The 26768-nt window shown below is 34.0% G+C and overlaps 6 protein-coding genes across 6 annotated transcripts in view; 5 read left to right on the forward strand and 1 right to left on the reverse strand.

Moving 5' to 3' along the window:
* The first annotated feature begins 212 nt into the window (after positions 1–212).
* LOC133190515 (uncharacterized) lies at positions 213–2008 on the forward strand. Its single transcript, XM_061326182.1, has one exon. The coding sequence runs from the start codon at positions 213–215 to the stop codon at positions 1929–1931; it is 1719 nt and encodes a 572-aa protein (XP_061182166.1). The 3' UTR covers positions 1932–2008.
* Positions 2009–7025: 5017 nt separating this feature from the next.
* The window catches only part of LOC133190514 (E3 ubiquitin-protein ligase TRIM36-like), a 29267-nt gene continuing 9524 nt past the window's right edge, over positions 7026–26768 (forward strand). Inside the window, exon 1 of the mRNA XM_061326180.1 lies at positions 7026–7052. The gene's annotated coding sequence lies outside the window, so the exon portion shown is untranslated. The remainder of the gene's footprint in view (positions 7053–26768) is intronic.
* LOC133190734 (RING finger protein 207-like) lies at positions 7272–7760 on the forward strand. Its single transcript, XM_061326421.1, has one exon. The coding sequence runs from the start codon at positions 7272–7274 to the stop codon at positions 7758–7760; it is 489 nt and encodes a 162-aa protein (XP_061182405.1).
* LOC133190735 (uncharacterized) lies at positions 7807–8712 on the forward strand. The gene has a single exon (XM_061326422.1). The coding sequence runs from the start codon at positions 7807–7809 to the stop codon at positions 8710–8712; it is 906 nt and encodes a 301-aa protein (XP_061182406.1).
* Positions 14496–16440, forward strand: LOC133190736 (uncharacterized). Its single transcript, XM_061326423.1, has 2 exons — positions 14496–14612; positions 14933–16440. The coding sequence occupies exons 1-2, from the start codon at positions 14496–14498 to the stop codon at positions 16190–16192; spliced, it is 1377 nt and encodes a 458-aa protein (XP_061182407.1). The 3' UTR covers positions 16193–16440.
* Positions 22337–26768, reverse strand: part of LOC133190513 (dihydropyrimidine dehydrogenase [NADP(+)]-like) — a 30022-nt gene continuing 25590 nt past the window's right edge. The window contains exons 19-23 of the mRNA XM_061326179.1: positions 26581–26760; positions 25539–25685; positions 23868–23951; positions 23661–23772; positions 22337–23470 (exon numbers count right to left, since the gene is read on the reverse strand). Coding sequence (XP_061182163.1) covers positions 23328–23470; positions 23661–23772; positions 23868–23951; positions 25539–25685; positions 26581–26760 — 666 coding nt within the window. The 3' untranslated portion in view covers positions 22337–23327. The remainder of the gene's footprint in view (positions 23471–23660; positions 23773–23867; positions 23952–25538; positions 25686–26580; positions 26761–26768) is intronic.

Below are 26768 nucleotides of genomic sequence, written 5' to 3' on the forward strand. Positions count from 1 at the left end.
CATATTCAAATTATATAATTAGAAATTTAAAGCAATTTATCAATATAATTATTAACTTATCTGTCAAGAATAATTTAAAAATAAGGCTCTCGTTATCATTCTATGCTGGCAGGTATCAGTTTATTTTCAATCTGACACCCTTTACAAGTTCATCTGTTTAACAAGGTAGTTTGATTTCATTGGCTTTAGTATATTTGAATAACTGTAGACTGATGGCAGAGTCCAAACGAACAATACAAGGCACAGCCCAGCATTTTTTAGAGTGTGGCATTGAAGACTGTGAGAGCAACTGTGAATTTTACTGCTATCCTTGCCACCAACAGATGTGTAAACAATGTACAGATGAACATCTGGAAAGTACAGTAACAAACCATGAGGTTGTTCTATACCAACCACGGAAGCGACAACTTCCAGTAAAAAAATGTGTGATCCACCCCACCAAAGATATAGATCTTCTTTGTGAAGAATGTAAAATTCCTTTATGTTCCAAGTGTGCTGCCACTCAAGGACACAAAGGTCATGCCTTCACTGATTTAGAGACTATCTATGCAGAAAAGTTTCCACTCTGTCTAGAGGAAATTACTAAATTGCAGGAGTATTTTCTTCCCACATCACAAGACATACAGAAAGAAATTCATGAAGATGCAACAGAAATCAAGGAGATCATGGACAACATAAGAACCTTCATGATGGCTGAAGCAGAGTCTGTTAAAAGTCTGGTGGATAAAGTGCAATCAGAGAACATGAAACAACTAGACCAGATCGAGCACTCACTGCTAGAAGATTTAAAAAACCAAGAAAAAACATTTAATGAATACAGCATACACCTCAACAGCCTAATTAAGGATTTCCATGAATTCCTCTCCTCGCCAGATCCAACAAAATTAATTTTGACACTCTCTTTGGTGGATATGAAAATCCAACCAATACCAGAAACGACAAAACCAGCAACACCAGTATTTACTGCTGGTAAAAACAGTAAAAAGGATGTTGCCAAATTACTGGGGAAAATAAGTATTCCAGATATAAAGCCAAAAATAAGAAAATTAAAGCCAATTCAAATTCCATCTAGCCTAACACCAAAGAAACCTACAGGTAAACAGTTAAAATCTGACAGAGGGAAATCTAATGTAAAGCATAAACTGTCTGTATCATCCTCTGCCACTAAGATCAGGGAGTTCACTGTACCAGATGTTGACGATGTATTCCATATGTCACTAGATCAGTCAGGTAGACTCTGGGTCAGTGACCTAGGTGGTAAACTTGTCCAAACAGATCTAGACGGGAATCAGCTACAGAAGATAGACACCAGTGGTGGAAATGGTTACCACACAGTAACACAAGAAGGAGATATGATCTTTACAGACCTGTACAGTAAAGTCATCAACAGGATAACACTGGATAAAAACATCACTGAAATCATTAAAACAGGAGACTGGGCACCATTCAGCATACACTCCTCCCACATCAATGGGGACATACTGGTGGGGATGATGAACAGTGGGAAAGGTAAAGTGACCAGGTACAACAAGACAGGGAAAGATCTACAGAACATTCAGAGGGATAACAAAGGACAGGGACTGTATAGTAGACCACACTACATAACAGAAAACTTTAATGGAGATATCTGTACGTCAGACTTTGATAAAAAGGCAGTAGTGGTGGTGAATAAATCAGGACAACACAGATTCTCCTACACAGGTCAGGGGTCAAGGTTCTCTCCCTTTGGAATCTGTACTGATGTCCTTGGTCACATACTGGTTTGTGATGATCACAGAGTTCACATTCTTGATCAAGATGGTCAGTTTTTATCTCTACTAATCACACAAGGAACAGGGATTAATCCCATATGTGTATGTGTGGATGATGAGAACAATCTTTATGTGGGACCTAATTTTGCCACAGTTATGATGTACAAGTATCTTCAGTGATTCTTGTTCTTAAATCTAACAAACATGTGCAAGTCATTATTTACACTTAAAATAAACAGAATTGCGTGTATCATAAATCTAATTTTGCATATCTTATGACGCAACAAAATTCTCAAGAATAAGTGTTAGATTAATAGACAACCAAATGTGTCTGTGTCGTTAGACTTGACCTACAGAAATAGGGAAATCTGTTCTGAAACTGCATGGTTAAAGTAAAATATCCATAACAAAATTATCCAACATTAGAATTTTCATTCGATCCAGGAACAGTCATCAAATAGGGATGGTCACTTAAGAAATGAATTTAATTTTTGAAGATTCATGAGGACATGAACGACGACGCTTCACGCCGGCATATTTCATGAAGCGCGTTAGCGCTTCATGATAAATATGCCGGCGTGAAGCGTTGTAGTTCATGTACCTCATGAATTTTCAAAAATTAAATTCATTTCTTATATTTACATTATTTTTCTGATGCGTTGTCACAATTCAACTGTGTTTTTAAAGCAAAACAGTTTGCACTATAGTTTTGACGTCAAGTACGGTATTATGACGTAACAATGGAGATATTCATGCTCATTCATGGTAGTTCATGAGAAAATGAACAGTCTTCTAATTTGCAAAGAATCTTAAGGAAAAATATTTGGAAATGTAAATATTAAAACATGTACATTGTATATTGTGATTAGCTCATACAGTAACAGTTAATCCCATAAGACAGATGACTGATGATTACATGTTAAACAAGGAATGTTTGAGAAACATATAACCCCCCGTGTCGCAAGTTTAAAAAGGGAACAACTTTAAAGAGCTAGCGCCCAAATCTATTAAATTTTAGACAAAATTCAAGGTTGGAATCACAAAGCCTAGATGTTATATTGTGGTGCACAATGTCATGTTACTCTACATTCAATTTTTTGCCACACAGCCACTGTCTTTAGTACATGCACAGCATCAAATATACCAATGAAGTTAAAAAGGGCTTTACGGTAATTATTTCAAAATATCAGTATGGTTACTCTTAGTAGTTCCAAACTTTGAAGAGAGAAAAAAAAATTATTATTTATTACATTTTCAACAGTGAAATACTGTGATTTATTTATTGAATAAAAGTGATATTCTCTTACAGTATTAAAGGATACCAAAAATGATATTCTCTCACAGTGTGAAAGGATATCAAAGTAAGTAAAAAATAATTCTGGCCTGTCATAAGATAGAAATAGTAAAGCATCTTGATAGAGTTAAAACTGCAAATTTCTTCCCAAATATGTTGCTAAAATGTTTTCAATCACACAACTTCTAAGCTATGACGTCTCAACCGCTCAACTATGACGTCAAGCCTATGACACTGTGTTAAGAAAAGACAGAGGCAAAGGGAAAATCAAAGAAAATGTAATAAACAGAAAATTCAATGCTTTGTAGATGAATATGGAATTTATTTCACTCGTGAGACAGGATTTTTTGATATTTTCACTATGCTTCGCACTCGTGAAAATATAAAAAAATCCTGTCCCACTCGTGAAATAAATTCCATATTCATCTACAAAACATTGAATATCCTCTATATATATTAAAATATCTTTGACCCTCAATACAGGTTTTCAAGTTGATGGGGTTCAGTATGGGGGCTCTAGCTGTCCACCCCAGTTGTGTAGTTCCTCAATTCTCCTGAGATAGTGGAGGGTCTTTAATCCTGTTATGTAATACTCAATAATGATGTATTCCTGGTTTTGAATAGCACAGCACACCTGCAGCATAAAAAGAGAAAGTTTATAGAGAAAATATGATGTTTTTTCTTTTCATTTGATATTCTCTATGATGCTCTTTGGAGAATCTTTTCACTGTTAGTAAAACCCAGAAAATGTATGCAAGGTTCAGTATCCAAAAAAGGTCTGGTAATGTGCATCCCTACATATATCTTCTATGCAAGGTATTTCATAAGTAAAATGCAAACAATTCTAGCAAAGCTTGTGGGACAAAATGGGTCAAAAAAGAAATTTTTACTTGACAAATTTGTAAAGGACAAATTTTAGTGAAAACAGAAATTTTATGAAAAATCATATTCTAAATTAAATCAAAACTTAAAATGATTACGAGTCTGAACTAAAAAATATTCCAAAGTTATCTAATGCAGAAGTTGAAGAATTAAAAGGCTTTATTACTTTACAAGAGGCTTCCAGCACTCTAAGTAGAATGAAATCAAACAAATCACCAGATTCTGGTGGTATTCAAAGTCTTTTGGAAATACCTTAAACATTTTCTTGTCAGATAAATTAACTATACATATGAGAATAGCCTACTGTCTATCACACAAAGACATGGAATAATAACACTTTTACCAAAGAGGGATAAGCTTAGACAGTTTCTCAAAAACTTGCGGCCAATAACACTCCTAAAAACTGTATACAAAATTGCATCAGTACTGTTGCTAACATGATAATAATTAACCTCGACAAATTAATTAATAATGATCAAACAGGCTTTATTTTCAATAGGTACATAAGGAGAAAATACACTTTTGATTTATGATATTATGCAGTACAAAGAGGAGGAAAATATACCAGGCTTGTTGTTATTGATTCATTTTGAGAAAATTTTTGACACCATTTCGTGGAAATTCATTCAGAAATCCCTGCAATTTTTCAATTTTGGTTCCTCAATACAAAAGTGGGTGAAATTGCTTGATACTTATTTAAGTTCCACAATTAATCAAATTGGAAACTTATCACAAAGTTTCAATATTCAGAGAGGCTGTAGACAAGGGGATCCTCTATAACCATATACCTTTATCTTGCTTGAGAAATTTTAGCAATTATGATAACAAAAAAAATAAGAAAAGAAATCAAGGGAATTACTGTAAAGGACATAGATACATATCTGAATCAGCAGATGATGTTTCAATTTTGTTAGTTGGTAGTAAAGAATCACAGATGGAAGTGATGAAAACATTAAACAAATTTTCAGAAATGTCTGGATTATATATCAGTTGTTCAAAATCCCATACAGTTTGGATTGTTTCTAGACAAGAAGTATTAAGTCATGAGTATAATCTAATTTTAATTGGGGATGTACAAGATTTACCTTACTTGGAATCCTTATGATGTTGATTTGAATGAAATTGAAAGACTTTGAACCCAAACTGAAACAAATAAAAGCCATCATTAGTCAGTGGAGTAATAAATATTTGACGTCTATTGGGAAGATAACTGTTCCCAAAACTCTAGTTATACCTCTTTTAAATTATATATTAATGGTTTTTCCTAATCCATCAGAAAATTATTCAAGGAACGTGATTTTTTTTATTTGTATGGAATGGTCCACATCACAGAGTGAGAAAAGATGTCTTAGTAAAAAGATATGAAGAGGGAAGATTAGAAATGATAAAATATTATCAGTGGCCATGAACTGAATTATTTGAAATTTACACTACCTTAAAAGCTTCTACATAAGTTAGACTAGTGATTTTTGTAAAAAAGATTTTTTTTTGTTTTTTTTTTCTATATAGGTTTTTTCCTATATATTTCAATGTAAAATTTTAATTCCCTTTTATGGCCCCACCCTGCTTCAAGGGAACATGATATGAAAAATTTACAAATTACAATACCTCAGGGAACTTCCACATAAGTTTCAGCTTTTCTGGTCCAAAGGTTTTTGAAAGGAACACTTTTAAAGACTTTTCCAATATATTTCAATGCAAATCTTTTGATTCTCTATTGTGACCGACCCTATCCAAGGGGGCCATTATTTGAACAAGTTAAAATCTACACTTCCCCAGGAGGCTTCCACACAAGTTTCAGCTTTTCTGGTTTAGTGGTTCTTGAGAAGAAGACTTTTTCAATGTCCCCATCCTATTGCCTTTTCTTGATTGGTCCTTCATTTTTTATTTAGAACCCCCTTAACCAAGAAATGCTTTTTACTAAGTGTGGTTAAAAGAGGCCCAGTTGTTCTTGAGAAGAGGTTGAAAATGTGAAAAATTTACAGATGGACGAACAGACGAACCGATGGATGGACAGACGATGGAACAATGGGTGATCAGAAAAGCGCACTAGAGATTTCAGCTCAGGTGAGCTACAAATTGAGTATACAAAATAATAATAAATTTCTACTTGTATTTATTTAATTCATTTAAAATTGTATAAATACATAAATCTTATATTTTTGCCAGAGGATCAGATTGGTTGGTCAAAAAGATTTATCATATAAAATCTCTGGTATCATATAATAGATTTTAAGAGATTTTTCATTTACAAGATGATAGAAAAGATTTTTTACCTAGTTCATATAAAATGTCTTTGTCAGTGCAAATCTCCATCCAGTCTAATCATGGCACTGCTGGTAGTGGGGTGGCACTGGCCAGACCAAAAGGATTGGGAAACTTCAATCCACACTTTTTTACACTCACATCCACCTTATCAGAAGAATTTGGGCAGAGACGTAGTTGACGGAATTGGAATTCCATGTAATACCTCTATAGTTATAAAGAATGTTTAGTAAACATTTTTAAACCTTGACCCCTCTTTCTCATTTTCATCTGAGTTTAGGGGGAGGGATGAAATTTAAATGAGGAAAAGATAAACATAAATGAATTGAAGCATAGTTATTCTGATGAGTTCATTAATTCATGAACCACTCTCAAAAAATGACGATACAAGTAACTGAAATACTAGTACTTCAACAAATGTACAAATTTTCACAATATTATACATTCAAATAAATAAATATATTCTTATACTTTTGACGTTTTTAAAATGACTTAAATAAATATTAAATCAATTAAAAGACAAATTAAAAAAAATATTAAATTAATAAATTTCTTGCAAAAGGCCACTAAAGACTCAAACATTAAGCATCTAATAGTGCATTTAAAACTAGCATCTACAAAACTTGCAAAATACATACAAGTGTTTTCTGATAAACTTTATATGAATCAGACAAGTGAACAATGATATATGCTGAGCATATCTGATAAATTATCCAAATGCTGACTTCCCTATTATTGTGAATATATTTTATCAATTAGGAAGTAGATAACAGACCTCGTTTAAGTCTGGTGTAAAAAATTTATCAGGAACTTTCCAAACTCTTTTAAACAACATTCATTTCTTGGTCATTCATAGCATAGTAAGTCTAAAAATGATTTTTATATGATTGAGAAAAGCATCTTATCTCATCAAGCGTTCTGTCAAGATTAATTTTTTAAAAAAAAATTTAAAAAGATCTCATTATCATTCCAGACGGGCAGTTATTTTCTGAATGCCCAAACATTTTCATCAGTTTTACATTATCATTTGATTTCAGTGGCTTTTATTGCTATTTCAAAGTCTGTCTAAATAACTGTAGATGGCAGAGTCCAAACCAAGAATACCAGGCACAGCCCAGCACTTTTTAGAATCTGGCATTAAAGACTGTGAGAGAAACTATGAATTTTACTGCAATCCTTGCCACCAACAGATGTGTAAACAATGCAGAGATGAACATCTGAGAAGTCCAGAACCAAAAAACCATGAGGTCGTTCTATACCAAATACGGAAACCACAGCTTCCAGTGAAGAAATGCAAGATCCATCCCACCAAGAATATCGGTCTTATCTGTGGAGATTGTAAAATTCCTTTATGCTCCAAGTGTGCTGCCACTCCAGAATATCGAGGTCATGCCTTCACTGATTTAGAGACTATCTATGCAGAAAAATTCTCACTCTATCTAGAAGAAATTACCAAAATACAGGAGTATTTTCTTCCCACATCACAAAACATACAGAAAGACATTGAAGAAGATGCTACAGAAATCAAGGTAGATCATGGACAACTTAAGAATCTCCAAGGAGGCTGAAGCAGAGTTCCTAAAAAGTCTGGTTGATAAAATTCAATCAGAGAACATGAAACAGCTAGACCAAATAGAGCACACACTGCTAGAAAATTTAAAAACCCAAGAAAAAACATTTGTTGAATACATCATTCACCTCAACAACCTAATTATGGAGTTCCATGGATTCCTTTCCTCACCAGATCTAACAAAATTAACTATGACACTCTCTTTGGTGGATATGAAAATCCAACCAATACCAGAGACGACAAAACCGGTAACACCAGTATTTACTGCTGCTAAATACAGAGAAGATGACGTTGCAAAATTACTGGGTAAAATTAGTATTCCAGAGATAAAACCAGAAAGAAGGAAAATAAAGCCAATGGAAATCCCATCTAGCTTAACACCAGAGAAATCTAAAAGTAAGCACTTAAAATCTGACAGAAGGAAATCTAATCTGAAACAAACACTGTCTCTTTCTTCCTCTGGCGCTGAGGCGAGGGAGTTCATAGTACCAGATGTTGACGATGCCTTACATATGTCACTAGATCAGTCAGGCACACTTTGGGTCAGTGACATGGATGGTAACCTTGTTCAAACAGATCTACAGGGGAATCATTTACAGAAGATGAAAACCAGGGGTGGATATGGTTACCACACTGTGACACAGGACGGGGAACTGATCTTTACAGACATGTACAGTAAAGTCATCAATAGGAGAACACAGTTTTACAATATCACTGAATTCATTAAAACAGGAGACTGTATACCACTCAGAATATACTCCTCCCACATCAATGGGAACTTACTGGTGGGGATGGTGAAGGTTGACAAGGCTAACGTGTCCAGGTACAACAATACAGGAAAAGAATTACAGAACATACAGAGGGACAACAAAGGACAGGGACTGTATAGTTCACCATACTACTTAACAGAAAACATCAATGGAGATATCTGTACATCAGATTATGATTAGGCGGTAGTAGTGGTGAATAAATCAGGACAACACAGATTCTCCTACACAGGTCAGAGGTCAAGATTCTCTCCCTATGGAATCTGTACTGATGTCCTTGGTCACATACTGGTGTGTGATAATCACAGAGTGCATATCCTTGATCAAGTATCAGTTTTTGTCTCAACTAATCACACCATTGATCCAATAAGTGTGTGTGTGGATGATGAGAACAATCTTCATGTTGGAGCTTGCTATGCCAGAGTTATAATTTACAAGTATCATCAGTGATTCTAATTCTTCAATCTTAAAGTCATTATTTAGACATAAACAGAACTACTTTATCACAGATAAATTTTGCAGATCTGTAACGGTTATCACCGAAAACTTTCCATTAAGTCAGATATTTGACAGTATGAGGCGCGTTAGCTTAACTTAGCTTAACCTACTTAAAACATTTCAGCAATATCGAACACTCCCATTGTTAACTTATTGGATGGACACCTACGGGTAAACTGGTCTCGTTCTGCTGTGCTGACTTTATCTGCCACTGTCCATTAAGTTGGGCCAAAGAAAATGAGTTTTTGAATTTATCACTGTAGTTTTGCAGTAGTAGGAATCATCGAGTCCCCATTTTATGTCGATAAATGTGAACATTAACTTGGTTTTCTCTTAGCTGCATTTTTTAGCTGCATTGCAACATTTTCAAATATATACTACACATGCGTAAAAGTTAATTCTTTTAAATTCTTGACAATCTGTTCATTTTACAACTTTACCTCACAGATGAGGACGTGCATTTTAAAGCACTGACTTCTTCATAATCAGATATTCTTGACAATTAATGCATGAAGAACACCAAAATGCAAGTCGGGAGATATTCTTATATTTTGGAGTTTGCTAGAAACAGTTTTTCGATTGTGCAAAACAAAAGGATTTTAAGGACTTTCTCCAACCACTCTTGAAGCTTGATTTTTTTCTAGAGTGTAACTGGGACATTGTTTCTGATTTTTTTTTTAATTTGCAACAAACAATTTCTCGACTCACTGTCTTCAGATTTTGAAGGATTTTTTTCCAGCCACTCCTTAAAACCAGCGACAGACACTCGCGAAAATAACGTAGGACTGGATGGGCAAATAGTCACATCTAAAGAAATTAAAGGTTTACATCACAAAATCAATCACAATTTGGTGAATTGAATAGTTAAAGGTCGAACAATGGATATTCAGCTGAGCAAAAAAAGTCCAAGGATTTGTGGAAGGAAACACATACATCTGATTCTTCTTTTGTGTCCCCAAGATTCTGTGCATGTTCCGTGGATCAAATAATGTGAAATAAAGAGGTATGAACGGTATTAATGGAATTTAAGATCGGTGCCACGGATTTCTTTACATTTCCTTTGAGACATTTAGTTCACCGTGGATTATTCATGCAGATTTCAATAGGATAATCTTGAGAAAAATTTATATTTTACGCTGATAATTTTTCTACATTGATCATATTAATTTGTTTGATTTATCAAAAGCTTTTTAATTTCTGTTTATTTATCTATGTCACCCTTTGTTTTCCATTTGACGTTACCTGAAGCTGTCCAGTAAGTTGAATCTAATTAGACACTTACAGTTAGCCTATTGACGGAGTTTACATGTAGGACAAAAGGAAAACTACTATATTGTAGACCAGGCTCCTGGGACATAAAACTTAGACGAGGCTCACTTTTGATCTCAGTCTCACTTTTGCCAAAGGAATTAATAGTGGAAAAGTGAGACTGAGATCAAAAGTGAGGTCTCCCCAGGGCCTGGTTTAAGAAAAGGGGACGTCACAAAAATGTTTAATATGATATATTTCCCTGAAAAATGATGCATTCAATGTAGAAAGGATCAATGTAATGAAACCTATAGTTGATAGCGCAATATTAATAATATCAGAATAAGTTTGATTGTTTTAAGTTTGTGTTAACTGCTTGTGTGAAATATCCAAGACTGAGTACCGTTAAAGTAGCTCAGTTGGTAGAGCGCTCACTCCGATCAGGTTATTATATGCAGGATGTGGAAGTTCGAGAATTTTGTGACGCTGTATTCAGTCCTGTGCGACTTGTGCTTTATGGGCAATAGCATTGTCATGCAGCAGTTTAACGCCTCTCAGGCCAGTATTTTAGCGTCTTTTTTGTAAAATTTATAAAGTCTTGGAAATAGATTTGAAGAATACAAATTTTCAGTAAAACTTTTGCTCTGTAGAACTACTTATCGATATCTATAAGAGTTTTAAAAAGCATATAGATTTTTCTTGGATGTTAGACTAGGATGTTAGACTTGGATGTTAGACTAGGAGGATGACCCTAAAAATTCTCATTGGAATCAGAGCTTGCTCACGCACAGAATAATGAACTGGCCTCAAGACCATAAACTGAGAACAGACTTAAGTCAAAATTTTGATTTTGAATATCTTGAGTTTTATTTAACATATGTACTTAAAAAATTGCAGATTTGTGTTATATTCAAGTTCAAACATATGGTGAAAATTTTGATTCATTATAAAAATTATTAGTCCCCTACCGGTGAAACCGGAGGGGACTATAGGTTTCCTCTGAGTCTGTCCGTCCGTCTGTCCGTCCGTCTGTCTGTCTGTCTGTCCGTCTGTCTGTCTGTCTGTCCCTCTGTCTGTCTGTCAGTCTGTCCCACTTGGTTTTCCGCACTTTTTTCCTAAACGCCTGCAGATATTGAGCTGATTTTTGGTATGTGAGTGTATCTTGATGAGTTACAGATCAAGTTTGCATTTCGTTCCGCTTCATTGATTTTTGACGGAATTACGGCCTTTTCAATTTTTACGGGTTTTCCGCAATTTTCTTCTAAACGCTTGTAGATATTGAGCTGATTTTTGGTATGTGGCTTTACCTTGATTAGTTACAGATCAAGTTTGCATTTCGTCCCGCTACATTAATTTTTGACGGAATTATGGCATTTTCAATTCTTAACGGGAACGGAACCAGATTACACTTGCCGGTAGGGGACTAGTATTGCTAATGCAATACTCTCAGAATGCTTGTTTCAAAAGTTATATTGATTTGAAATTTTGACTTAAGTCTGTTCTCAATTTATGGTCTCGGGGCCAGGTCATTATTCAATAATGACCGCTGAATGATAACCCGTTAAAATAAACTAAGCGTAAACTGTACATAATTTTGAAGAAAAAACCATGTCATTATGAAAATTTTGTCCTTTATTCATTGAAAATTTTGTCAAAGTGTATAATTCAGAAAGGTCAGACGTTGCTCTTTTACAATAAGAATCTATCCCAGATTTTCATTGTATTGTACCCAGGGATAGTAATTGTGAATTATAACAATCCATGTAAGTGCCAATCACCAAGTGCTTTTAATCAGTAAATATTTACATCCACTAAATATTTTTTAAAAACATTTTTCTTATGAAACCCACTTTCCTAAAACAATCCATTACAGTCCAATAGCAATATTTTTCAACAGGGGGAAGGGAGACCCCTAAAAAATTTGACAAGCATACAAACTAAAAAAAACTAAAATAACCAGACCCGAAAATCTAAAAGGGGGTTCTTCCTCTAATTTTGGTTTTTTTTTTCAAATGCTGGTCTCTTCTATCAATGAAACATATACCATGACATACAAATCAGTAACATAAATTTTCCTTACTTAAACCTGCTTTATCATGTTTATACAATTATTTGAACAGACATAAATATAAACAATACAATTTTTTTCTGTTTGTTAATGCAGAATTAATGAATGCAACCATTATGAAAAAATATTTACATTGCCTGCCAACATAACCTGCATTAACAAAGAAAGCGTTTTATTATTTAAATCTGTGGAATTTCGGTAATAAAGAACTCTCCGACATTCGATATTCTATATATTTTCTTAATAATAAGAGGTTTGTTTAATATTAGTTGTCAGGAAACTATTATAAATAACCTTATTTAGCATGTGAATTTATTTTATTGTGTATGTTGTCTCATATCTGTATAATAAAACAATTGGTTTCCTTTATGAATTCAGCTTGATCAAATCAGGACCCTCGACCTGGCTCACTCGCTGACCTGATTTTTGCTGCTATGCAGCCTCGGTCAGGTCAGGTCAACTCGTAGGCCAGGGGCCTGTTTTACAAATAAAAAACTTACAACTAAGACCAAAATTTAATCCTGTTTATAATTAACTTTTTAATTGACATTATATTGAAAATGGTTTTAATGTTTTTAAAAGGAATGTAGTAAGTTATTTTTACGCTAGCAATTTTAAACAGAATCATTAATTTTGCAAAATTTTACAATCAACTCAAGTTTTTGGTCTTAGTCGTAAGTTCTTTTGTAAAACGGGCCCCCGGTCTTGCATATTCATATTGACATCACAAGGGGTAATTAATTGTATAATAATTACTAAAGACAAAGTCTGCTAACCTTTTAAAGACCAACTCATTGGTTTTTTTCCTATTTAATTTTTTTTCCTATTTATGTACAATTGTTCATTGTGAGATGTATTTTTATTTGATATGATGTTTAAGGTCCTGTCTTAAATGTACTCAATATTGTCCGTAACACAATTTCTATTTTTAAAACTCTCATCATTCTCTTGTACAACTCAAATTTGTACCTGATTTCTGACATTAATGTTAAAATGTGTAAATTGCATGACAGTGACAATAAATCTACCTCCAATACCTTTTCGAACTTAGAAGTATTCTTAAAGAAAAAAAAAGATAAATGCATGTATGTAAGTGACAGCTTTATTCTATGCAATGCAAGTTCACTAGTAGAATAGTTCCTGAATCACTCTACTACCCTATGCAAACAAGCAGGGCAAACAGTATACGTAAGGTGATAAAAAAAATGCATAGTATTAATAACACTAACAAATCTTTTCAAAACCTTTCAAACTTTTCTGCACTTAAGACAGATAACATAAAATTTCACACAAAATTTGGCCAGCTAGGCATGATTATGATCTGAATTACAATTTATTAACAACTTCTGAAAAATAAAAATAAGGAATTATGTCTTTCGTAAGTTGAACTGCAAAGTAATTGGTACTGCGGTTTCTCATATGAGCTGTCAAGGGAGATTACAGGCTTACAAGAATATTACAAGTATTGGATGAGATTTACTGAAGAAATTTAAGAAACTAAGTTTAATGTCATTTTCTTAACAATTTAAAAAAAAAATCATTTGATTTTTTTTGCATAGACTTTTGACAGACTATGTTTGCTGGCTTTTGTTTCAACATTAAAACATATACTTTAGTCCTCAATTAGTATTATTTTTCATATATGGTAAAATTGGTGTAACCAAAGGACACAGGTAGTACTGGCTGGTCCACAGCTAAGCAGGACAACCTTATATAAGCCTCATAATTATATTAGGGAGGTCCTCCAAAGAGGACATAGATGTATCCCTGAGGAATATTTATTGTTTATTGTAAAAATCTGCACTAAGAAGGGGACAATAAGGCTTTATTTAAATTTATTCAAACCTGCTTTTTTGCTACCCTTGGAAATCCTTTATTGTATAAATGTATACAACATTGGCTTTCTGACTTTGTGAATGTATTATGTTCTCAATTTTCAAAATTAATTACAACATTCATGCAGTATCCATAAAATATATCTTGAACTTCATTTGACTTGCTTCAAACACTTTGCATCATTCATCAAAGAACATGTGTTATTCAAACTTGTCCAATGGAACAAAATATACACTCCAGTTAATGATTTTTCAAAAAGGTATGCTTTATCTCTTGGATCAAAACTTGATTATTTTGTTAAATCATGCTTAACTCAATGGCAAATCATTCTCAAGAAAGAGAGGCTGTCAGTTTTTCCCTTCCAGAATTTTTACTCATTGGGAGGCCACTAATTCCCCATCTGTGGAAGGGTGCAAATTCAGACCTGTATGTGGTACTTACAGCTTCTGATTAGTGAGATGGCACAGTACCTCCATTTATAAATATGTTCTCATTATTATGATTGCCCCGTGTAAGCGATTAACAAAGGAAGACAAAAAGTGTTCTTGGTAATGATTTAGACTTCATCTTCAACGTAGAAAATCAAATTAAGATCACTAGGGGGTATAAAAAAAACTCTTGTTCAAGAGCAGAAATTATATGCTCATGACAAAAATATTAGAGATCTGCTTCTACCAGATCCTGGAGGTTTGGTGTCACTGCACACCTGTCATTCAAGACTCAATGGCACTTATATTGTAAAACATTTGCCAGATTTGCTCAAAGGGAGAGAAAATATATTCAGGACAAGGAATTAAAAGTCTGGTGGATGAAGTGGTCTCTGAGAACATGAAGCAGCTAGACCAGATAGAGCACTCACTGCTGGAAGATTTAAAAGCTCAAGATAAAACTTTTAATGATTACATCGCCTATCTAAACAACCTAATTAAGGAGTTTCAGGAATTCCTCTCCTCACCAGATCCAACAAAATTAACTCTGACACTCTCTTTGGTAGACATGGAAATCCAACCAATACCAGAGTCGACAAAACCGGTATCACCAGTATTTACTGCTGGTCAATATGGCAAAGAGGATGTTGTTAAATTACTGGGTAAAATAAGTATTCCAGAGATAAAACCAGAAAGAAGGAATATAAAGCCAATGGATATTCCATCTAGTCTAACACCAAAGAAACCTACAGGTAAACAGTTAAAATCTGACAAAAGGAAATTTAATGTGAAACAAACACTGTCTCTATCTTCCTCTGTCACTGAGGTCAGGGAGTTCACAGTACCAGGTGTTGACGATCTATTCCATATATCAATAGATCAGTCAGACAGACTCTGGGGCAGTGATAATGATGGTAACCTTGTCCAAACAGATCTAGAGGGGAGTCAGTTACAGAAGATAGTAACCAGTGGTGAATTTGGATACCACACAGTGACACAGGACGGGGATCTGATCTTTACAGACACAGACAACAAAGTCATAAATAGGGTAACTCTGGATATTAATATCACTAAATTCATTAAAACAGGAGATTGGGCACCAATCAGCATACACTCTTCCCACATCAATGGGGACATACTGGTGGGGATGAGGAAGGGTAGAGAGGCTAAATTGACCAGGTACAGCAAGACAGGGAAAGAACTACAGAACATAGAAAGGGATAACAAAGGACAGAGACTGTATAGTGACCCATACTACATAACAGAAAACATCAATGGAGATATCTGTACATCAGAGAATGAAAAGGCAGTAGTGGTGGTGAATAAATCAGGACAGCACAGATTCTTCTACAAAGGTCAGGGGTCAGTGTTCCATCCCTTAGGAATCTGTATTGATGTCCTTGGTCACATATTAGTGTGTGATCTGTACAATGTTCACCTCCTTGATCAGGATGGTCAGTTTTTATCTCTACTAATCACACGAGAAACAGGGATTTATCCTATCAGTGTATGTATGGATGATGAGAACAATCTTTATGAAGGAGATGTCGATGCCAGAGTTATAATGTACAAGTATCTTCAGTGATTCTTATTCTTAAATCTAACAATTATGTGTATGTCATTATTTTTACTTAAATTAAACAGAATTATATTTATCAGAGATTTAATTTTGCCTATCTATTGATGCAACAGAATTATCTAATGTAAGTTTTAGAATAATAGATAACCAAATGTGTGATAAGACCGAATCACTAGAGATAAATGTCAAATTTTCCTGTTACTTAATTTTTCTAAAAGGGATCTTTGCTTCATGGACTGATTGTTTATTTGAAATATATTTGTAAATGAAATACTTCTTGCATATTTTTTTTATTTTTATTTTTTTTAATTTGTCATCATATATATATATATATTATATTCAATGTATAAGACCACCAACCTTTGAGTTGCTTTTCAAGAATAAATAAGATAAATAATATTTAAGAAAAATATAACAAAATGATGCAAACTGAGAATTTTCATTTGATCCAGGAATTGATATTATTCATTAAATAGGGATGGTCATCAAAACATACACAATGTATATTGTGATAGACATACAATACTCATCCAACTAATACTCTTAAAAGAGAGATGGCTGTTGATTACATGTGCATGTTAAACAAAAAAATATTTGATAAACATATATGCCCCTCCTGTGACAATTTTAAAGGGAATTACTTTACGTGTAAATTTATTATAATGTCTGTAACGAAAATGAAATCAATTGGTCATCTTTTAGTCAAAGGCAAAAATAATTCTGAGTTTGATCTCTAACAGACCTCAATATCATTATGGGTAATATACATCTTACAGGGTACCAAAATACCAAAATTGATGTTTGTACAGCGAATGGTTCTGACGAAACATCTTCTTATGTCTAGTATATATGTGTTTGATCGTTGCCCTTTGAGCTTGTGACCTCAAAATCAACAGGAGTCATCTACTCCTCAAGGGGAAACAAAAGTGCCAAGTTTGGTGTCTCTCAAGCAAATGGTTCTCAAGATACTGAATGGAACAAGATTTCACTAAGTCTAAGAGTTTGATCCTTCAGTAGGGTTTTAGTTTGTCAACAGAAATGCTAGTAAAAGTTAGATGTACTTTCACCAATACGACCAAACCTGTAGATATTTGTGAATGTACCAAGAGGCCTGTTCTCCATCATTGACAGACTCTACTGTTGTCTGGGCCACCCCTGCTAGATCCCCTCCACAGAATACCCAGGGTTCACTGGTCTGCATTGTCTTGGAATCCACCTCAGGTAATCCCCATCTTTTCATCTTGACTGGACTCATGGCATCAATAACTATAATTTAAAAAGAAATCATTATTGATCAATTTCAACTATGAATTGAACATCACTGAAGCATTGTCAGTGCTAACAAGAAAACCACAAGTGGAGAATCCTAACAAGAGAGCACATCAGTTCTGATATCAACTAATATTGACATTTCCAACTGTTTTCTCTGTGACAACTCTTTGAAAGTTAAGTGTGTTGGTTTCTTGATATTTACAACTGAACCTAAATTTTGCCAAATGAAAGGTCAAGTGTCTAATATGCATGTCAATTTCCTGTGGCTGTCTTTGTGTCTGGCACCAGTGGGCTGGGACTACGGAAAATATGATATTCTAAATCTATCAGACAACATTTTAGAGTTATATTTACATTTTTATTTCACAAATAAATGTAAATATAAGTAAATGAAATACATGTACCAACAAGGGCACTTCAAAGCAGAGCATCCCTTCACAAAAAAAGCATATCAATCCTGATATCTTGTCCGTTATGCAAATTATCCCATGTTTCCAACTGTCGTCAATGGCCTGGCATACCCAATAAACTAGGCAGTGATGCCTTAAATACATACCATCCGATTCAGTCAATCCTGAGCCAAATGCGGCTGATCTTTTCCTCGTCTTCCTCGTATTTCCCGTCATCATCCTGCTCTGTTCTGACAAACTCCATTCCTGTAATCACACCATTTTTTGTGATCACTTTTCTGGGGGCCAGAAATGGCAAGAATTCACATTTCTCCTCTTTGCCAATTCTATCTGGGAAGAAAATTGTATCGCCAAGTTAATAACTTGAATTAAATATCATAGGAATTGTTTCCATCTAATAACCTAGACTTTTAGTACAAACAAGCAAGATTGGGCCAAGGCAAGAAATTCATAAACAACAGGCCTAGGGGCCTACAGAATGCTCACCTAATAAAAATGTACCCAAGATGCATCAACTGACAAAGTTTGATAGTTCCAAGCCGATTAGTACCTGAAATATTGAATATAAGCCATGAAATTGCAAAAGTAGATCACAGTGACCTACTCTTTGGTTGATACACTCCAAAACTCAAGATGCATCAACAGAACTTTGATGATTCTAAGACAATCAGTAATCGAAAAGACCATCAAATTCCAAATGTAGGTCATGGTGACCTACTTCTTGGTTGACACACTTTGAGGACCAAAAATGCATCATCAGACAAAGTTTGGTGATTCTAAGCCAATTAGTAACTGTAAAGGCAATGAAATTCCAAAAATAGGTCACGGTGACCTACTTTTTCGTTAACACCTTTTGAGAACTCAAGATGCATCAACTGACAAAGTTTGATGATTCTAAGCCAATTACTAGCTGAAATAGCTATGAAATTGCAAAAGTTAGTCACGGTGACCTACTTTTTGGTTGACACACTCCGGGTATTCAAGATGCATCAACTGAAAAAGTTTGACAGTTCCAATCCAATTAGTACCTGACATATTCAAATTAAACCATGAAATTGCAAAAGTAAGTCACAGTGACCTACATTTTGGTTGATACACTCCAAAGACTCAAGATGCATAACTGGAAAAGTTTGATGACTTTAACCCAATTAGTATCTGAAAAAAACCCCACCAAATTCCAAAAGTAGGTCACAGTGACCTACTTTTTGGTCGACACACTTTAAGGATCCAAATTGCTTAAACTGGCAAAGTTTGATGATTCTAAGCCAATTAGTAACTGAAATAGCCATGGAATTGCAAAAGTAGGTCACGGTGACCTACTTTTTCGTTTACATACTCCAGGTACCAAAGATGAATCAACTGACAAAGTTTGATGATTCCAAACCAATTAGTACCTGAAATATTCAATATAAGCCATGAAATTGTAAAAGTAGGTCACAGTGGTTTTTGGTTGATACACTCCAAAACTCAAGGTGCATCAACTGAAGTTTGATAATCCTATGCTTCAAAGTGTCCAAAATATGCCCTAAACCAATTGGAAAATGAATACCTGTAAAATTTTAAAAGTAGGTCACTGTGACCTACTTTTTCATAAATCTGTTTTAAGGCCCCGAGGTGCATCAACTTACAAGGTTTTATGATTCTAAAGAAAAACCTCTTAGTATCTGAAATAATGACCTTGAATGTTTAGAAAATGATAATCCATAAAATTCAGAAAGTAGGTCATGGTAACATACTTTATAACTGACACCCATCAATGTCCCATGATGCATAAACTGACAAGTTTTGATGAACATAGACTTCAAAGTATCCAAGTAATGCATCAAAATTAAAATGTAAATGAATACCTGCAAAATTCAAAAAGTAGGTTACCTGATCTACTTTTGAGTCAACGTGATATGAGTTCGAAAGATGCATTAACTGACAAGATTTGATGATCCTAGGCCTTATGGTGGGCAAAATATCAAAGATTAAACAAAAAGTAAATTTTGGTCAATTTTGAAGTGACCTTGAGACCACGCCCTTTGCCCCAGGGCAATTCCCTATGCAAATTTTAATCTACAACGTATCCTCATCCTTGTAAATAAGTTTGGTGATAATCTGCCCAGTGTTTCTTAAGAAGATTTTTTTAGAAACCACAACTTTTGTTTTTATTTCCCTAATTATCTCCCCTTGTTTAAGGGACACATCCCTAGTTTTAGTATAAATGAAGCCCTTGGGTCAAGGATACTCTGTGACAAATTTGAAAAAACTAAAAGGTTCTTGAGATATGGCCCATTTTCCAAAAAGTTAATGCACACCGCACAAATGGTCATAGCATTAGCTCTTTGAGCCATTGGCTCAGAAAAGCTAAAAATTATTCTTCCTGTATGGTTACTGTCACTCATTTTAAGATCATAAATATTTGTCTTTTTCAATCTTAAAAATGATTAATTTTTTACAGTTGGATTGTAATACACTGAAAGCTTAAATTCATCAATGAATGCATTCATAAACACTGATTAATCAGTTCTTACTTTAACTCCAATGTCACAAGTTCAATTGCAGAGTAATTGGTACTGTGGAATCTCATGCAAACTGCCAAAGGGAGATTACAGGCTTACAAAAACATTACAAGTATTGGAGAGAATTATTAAAGAAATGTACGAAACTAAGTTTATTGTCATTTTCTTAACTAATTTTTTTTTTTTACATTTCATTTGAATTTTTTAACAGGATTTCGACAGAATGTGTTTGCTGGCTTTTGTTTCAACATTAGAACATATGTACTTTAGTCCTCAATTAGTGGTACTTTTCATATATGGTAAGATTGGTGTAACCAAAGGACACGGGTAGTACTGGCTTGTCCACAGCCAAGCAGGGCAACTTTATATGAGCCTCATAACTATTAGGGAGGGCCTCCAAAGAGGACATAGATGGATCCAACATCTGAGGAATCTTTATGGCTTTATCGTAAAACTCTACACAAAGAAGGGGACAAGGAGGCATCAATGTATTTTGCTTTATTTAAATTTATTCAAAACTGATTTTTGCTACTCAAATCCTTTATGGTATAAATGTATAAAAAATTGGCCACCTGACTTTGTTAATGTATTATGATCTAAATTTTCAAAATTAATTACCCTCTTCATGCAGTATACATAAAATCTGTCTTGAACTTCACTTTACTTGCTGCAAACTTTTGAATTGAATCCATCCAAGGTACTCCGTGGGTCAGGTTTTAGTCAAACTTGTCCAATAGAAGAAAATACATACTCTAGTCAATGATATTTCAAAACATACCTGCTTTATCTTTTGGATCAAAACGTGATTATTTAGTTACCTCACTTTTTACTCAATAGCAAATCAGTCTAAAAAAAGAAAAGAAAGGGTGTTTGTTTTCCCTTCTAGAATATTTACTCATTGGAAGGCCATTGATTGCCTATGTGCGGAAGGCTGCAATTTCAGACCTGTATGCGATACTTACAGCTACTGAACAGTGAGATGACACAGTACCTCCATTTATAAATACATTCTCATTTGAAGGATCAGTATCAGATCTGCAGTGGGATTTGAATCCATAACATAAGGATCAACTTTTTCCTCAGCGACTCTAGAAGACACCCTATTATGACTGACAAGTCATCCTGAACCATCTGATCTCCAACTAACAAAGGAAGACAAAAAGTGTTCTGGGTAATGATTCTGTTTTGGACTTCATCTTCAACATAGAAAATTAAATTAAGATCATTAGGGGGTATAGGAAAAATTCTTGTTCAAGAGTAGAAATTTTATGTTCAAGACAAAGATATTAAACAGAGATCTGCTTCTACCAGATCAGTCTGGTTTAAGGTCACTGTACACCTGTCATTCAAGACTCAATGACACTTATCATGTAGAACATTTGACAGATTTGCTCAAGGGAGAGAAAATACATGTATATTCAGGACAAGGATTTAACAAAAAACCTGCTTTGACCATGATCTTTCACCTAGAACAAGAATAAAGGTCCAATCTGTTCTGTGGTTAAAGTATGAGCCTTATAGGGCCAAGGCAAATGAAAATATATTCCATATTCTGACAAACAGACTGATCACAACAGAATGTCTGCAGAGTGTGGCCTTTATAACAGAATCTTAATTAAAAGTCTATTTCAAATAAAAATAGAGAAAAAATCTAAAAAATATTCAGAATAAATTTGTTTGGAACATGTCCTTTTTCTTTTAAAAAGTGTAACTTTTCATTAATTTTGTTAAGAAACTGAATAATTTGACTAAAACCGCAAAAAGAAAATATTACACAAAATCATTAGAGTTGACCAGAGGGTTAAAGATAAAAAATATGGCGAGCTTTACTTCAATATCAAGCAAATTCCACTTGCAGAAACATATTATTTGAATACATTCAAAATGAATCAGATTTTTAAAGTACTCTATGAACCTAAGAATTTATTGAAAAACTGACCTAGAACCCAAAACAGACAAATTGATAACATGCAAGTTTTCATTTTATTCAAAGACTAGATTTGGTTAACAATCAGAACATGCATTATGTACATTTGTCCTGGCCTGAGTAACACATTTATCCTATTCAATGGACATGAATTAACTAGATCAAATGTTCTTACATATGCATCTACTATAACAAACAAATACAATAATACAAATTTCCCTCTATGCAAAAACAATACAACTAAACAATATAAATTTTATACAAAATGGATCTAAAACACAAATCTTGAGTAAATATGACAAAACAGAATGTTGCCATTTTATATATATAAGAAAGTTTTTGGATTAAATGTTGTAAGAAGTCTTCAGAATTGATAAGCCTGCAATTCTATTGTACAATACTGCACAGACATTCTTATATTTAATACAGACAAAGAGATAGAATTACAAAATGGTGATATGAAAAATATATAGCACCTGTTACACCTGTACATTCCGATAGAAAAATACATTAAACTGGATTTAATATATTGAGGTACATGTATTACTGAAAAGTGCATTACACTCAACATGCAAGATCAGTTTTCTTGGTTATAATTTATTGTTTTCTTTACCTTTTAAGTTTAATTGATAAAATGACAGTTTTGCAAAGCTTTTTTAGTATTTATAGCTTATGCAGAACAATAATGAATAAATCTGACTCATTATTTCCATCTTTGCAAGATAAAATACACAGCATTCAGGGGAAACATCAAGAACAAGATTTTGTCTCTTAACATACAAATGTATATATATTGAACTGTCTCTTATCTTTTTTTTAGGGAATGGGGTGGGGGGTGGGGGTTTGATACAAATCTTTGACATTCTAGATTCATCTACTAATTACACCCTTATCCATAATCCTAAATTTGAAATGTCCTTGAAAGTGATACATATTGTTCTTTATCTACTGTAATCTAGCATTCTATGAGTTAGTTTATGAAAGTAAGCCACATTTTTTTTTCCAGAAATTCCTTTGAATTGGTTTTTTCAATTGGTCTCCAAGGTGACTCCTGGCATTAGGTTTTTCCCTGTGTTCAGTGGTATGCCTCGCTTTGGTATGTAAGGTGTTGTCCTGGGTACCATGGTGATGCAGTCAATAATTGGACACACAGAAAGACACAGAGTGCAGCCTGTCAATCCAAGAAAATATGTAGTGAGACAGAACATAGATAAAATTATGGTTTATTTGCTTTGTTATTTTTTTATTTCAAAGAATAATGAAAAAACATTAAACAGAAATAATTATTGCTCTTTCCTTCCTTCTCTCTCTCCTATCTCTCTCTCAAAGAACAAGAGATCAGATGGTTCTGGATGACTTACCTGTGCAGTCATCTGTGACTGTAGGAAGATGGGTCTGAGGATCAAACTTGATGGCTTGGTATCCAGAGTCATTACAAGTCATATAACATTTTCCACAGTTAATGCACATCTCCTAAAATTTGTATGGCAAAATTACAATCTTAATCTTTTACAGCATACATAAACAAATACATGTTTCTTTTTTAATTCATCCACATGGAGACATACCTCATCAATCAAGGCCACCACTTGCTCCTTGTTGTTCAGGTCTCCATAAGTTCCAATCCTGGACAAAGCCAGGCCAATAACATCCTGTATAAGGTGTACACAATGCAGTTATTCATTCTGAGCACACATAATAAAATGAGTTTATAGCTTGCTTATTTTCAACTTGCTCATAAATTTTATAACCAACACATTCATTTACCAGGTTGAATTCTTCTTGAGACTTATTCAAAGACAGTGACTTATTTTAAATCCAATTTCAATTCACTATTTCACCCTTTCTCCAAGCATTAAATATTCTTCTAAATAATTATTGTTGAAAATTAAAATTGAATAGTAAAATTGTCTAGTGTAATAAACCGTATATCAGGTATTTTCTGCGGTTGGAAATTTTTGCGATTTGACCCCTGAAAGGTACATGTAGCAAGTTAATTTCTGCATTTTCATTTTCTGCAGTTGCATTATACCGTAAATCTGGAAATTTTTGCTGTAGATAAATTTTTAGCAAATTTGCGCATGCATTGCATTCGCAAAAATATTTTTCTTAAAAATAAATCAAGAAGAAGAAATGTTTTTATCTAAAGATTACTTAAAGATTACATCGTTATATATATTTTATGTACATGTGTGATTTATGAAAATGTTATGAAAACTTTCAACACTGGATGATTTATCTTTTCTAATATTTTTATCTGATTATTGAACGTTGGCGTAGTTTAATATTGAACGATTATGCGTAATTCATTGTATGTACATGGTAACTTACAAATGTTTAAGAAATTTTTAAAAGCTTTTTATATTTTAGTTCAAATGACGATTCGCAAAAATTTTAAACGTAAAAATTAATCAACAGACTTTTGACCCAGATTCACAAAAATAAATCGACGTAAAAATTTCCAGATTTACGGTACTGCAAATAATTATTTACAGGATATGAACACCAATTTCTAAAGATTTGGCAGAACACTGCTATATTTACATTTTATAAATTCATTTAAAGACATGTTAATCAACTATTTTTTAGTTCATCTTCGTCAACCATTTTCAAATTCTTTTTATTTTAAACATCTGTAAGCATAATTCTTTTTTTAGAATATAGAGTAAGAAGTTATGAAATAACATTCAACCAGGATGATTGACATAAGCACCACACGCACGTATAAAATATCTGAATTAATATTGAAGAAATACTTTGCGACTTCAATTTTTGCGGATTTGTCCTATCCGCAAAATTCCGCAAAAATTGGACAACCACAGAAAATACCCATTATACTGTATGTATCATCAACATTACTTTGACCATGGGTGAAGGTAAGAGTTTAACACACCTTGACAATGAGTATTGACAATTATTCTACAAACCTTGACACTGGGTATAGGTTTCTTTGGAGCATTAGGAGGTCTCTGTACAAACCTTGACACTGGGTATAGGTTTCTTTGGAGCATTAGGAGGTCTCTGTACAAACCTTGACACTGGGTATAGGTTTCTTTGGAGCATTAGGAGGTCTCTATACAAACCTTGACACTGGGTATAGGTTTCTTTGGAGCATTGGGAGGTCTCTGTACAAACCTTGACACTGGGTATAGGTTTCTTTGGAGCGATAGGAGGTCTATGTACAAACCTTGACACTGGGTATAGGTTTCTTTGGAGCATTAGGAGGTCTCTGTACAAACCTTGACACTGGGTATAGGTTTCTTTGGAGCATTAGGAGGTCTCTGGGATTCTGGCATATTCTCTTCACTCAGTAGATCTTTCTTCTGGCAAATCTCATTTTTCAGTGCCTCTCTCTTAGCCAAATATGGTCCAAATGATGGGAGGTTCTGAAGGAAAATTGACACAGTGCAAATTATCCTTGAGGAAATTCAAGCAGGGTTTGACACAATGGTGCGTCCGACCCACCCAGTCTAGTAAATGTGTGGTCCAGTCGTGTTAAATGTTCATGAACTAGACTGACTGGTCGTGTGGATGAAATAAATGTTAACCCTCATCTCAGTCTTTCAAATAAATGCTCTAAAATCTTTTTAAAGAAATTTTCTTAATTTTCCGATTGCAAACACAGCCATTGCTCTGAAAAAGAAAACTTCCCTGCATGACACAATCGCTATTTTTGAGCCCGGCTGTAATAGACAAGTCACAATCGAAACTAGCTTTGTTCAGCATCATTTGGTATGAATAATAATATAGTTTTTGATTTATTTACAGGTATATTTACGGTAATAATTTTATTTAAGTTCCTTGAATTAATGTTCTTTAAAGCTTATAATATTCGCATGTTGACTCATTGGGCTGCTCCCTATGGGGTCAATGGGCTGCTACCTATGGAACAGTCTGTCAAAATGTATACATGAACACATGCGAAAGATACACTGTAGTATGGTTTCGAAACTTTTTTCACATTATAATAGCAGGTTATAAAAAGAAAATTTTCAAGTTTGGTCAGGGCTAGTGATTTTATGGTCAGGGCTAGTAAAAATTATGGGAAGTAGCCCAACTGGTCTAGTACTCATAAAAGTTAATGTCAAACCCTGTCAAGCAACATTGCAAAATACATGTATCAATCTTTTTATGAAAATTATTATTTAAAACATATTACACTGCATTTTTTCTCCCTTTTCTTACATTTTTACATTATTCAATAAGTGATCTGCCCTTCAGGTGGTATCTTTAATCTTCAGTACACCCTTCTGCCCTAATATATCCCACTTAGTGACTCACCTCTCCAATAATATCTTTGACCTTCAATACAGGTTTTCCAAGTTGATGGGGTTCAGTAGGGGGGCTCTGTCCATCCCAGTTGTGTAGTTCCTCAATACTCCTGAGGTACAGGAGGGTTTTTAATCCTATGATGTAATCCTCAATAATGGTGTATTCCTGGTTGTGAATAGCGCTGCACACCTAGAGCA

This window comes from Saccostrea echinata, unplaced genomic scaffold, assembly GCF_033153115.1.
Source record: "Saccostrea echinata isolate AGI-Se365-2 ecotype Australia unplaced genomic scaffold, CSIRO_AGI_Sech_v1 ptg000022l, whole genome shotgun sequence".
Lineage (NCBI taxonomy): Eukaryota > Metazoa > Mollusca > Bivalvia > Ostreida > Ostreidae > Saccostrea > Saccostrea echinata.

Excerpts from the sequence above, each read along its gene's own strand:
- LOC133190515 (XM_061326182.1), top strand. The coding sequence starts at position 213 with ATGGCAGAGTCCAAACGAACAATACAAGGCACAGCCCAGCATTTTTTA.
- LOC133190734 (XM_061326421.1), top strand. The coding sequence starts at position 7,272 with ATGGCAGAGTCCAAACCAAGAATACCAGGCACAGCCCAGCACTTTTTA.
- LOC133190735 (XM_061326422.1), top strand. The coding sequence starts at position 7,807 with ATGAAACAGCTAGACCAAATAGAGCACACACTGCTAGAAAATTTAAAA.
- LOC133190736 (XM_061326423.1), top strand. The coding sequence starts at position 14,496 with ATGGCAAATCATTCTCAAGAAAGAGAGGCTGTCAGTTTTTCCCTTCCA. Across the intron at positions 14,613-14,932 it reads CAAATTCAGACCTGTATGTG|ATTTGCTCAAAGGGAGAGAA; the intron begins GTACTTACAGCT and ends AACATTTGCCAG.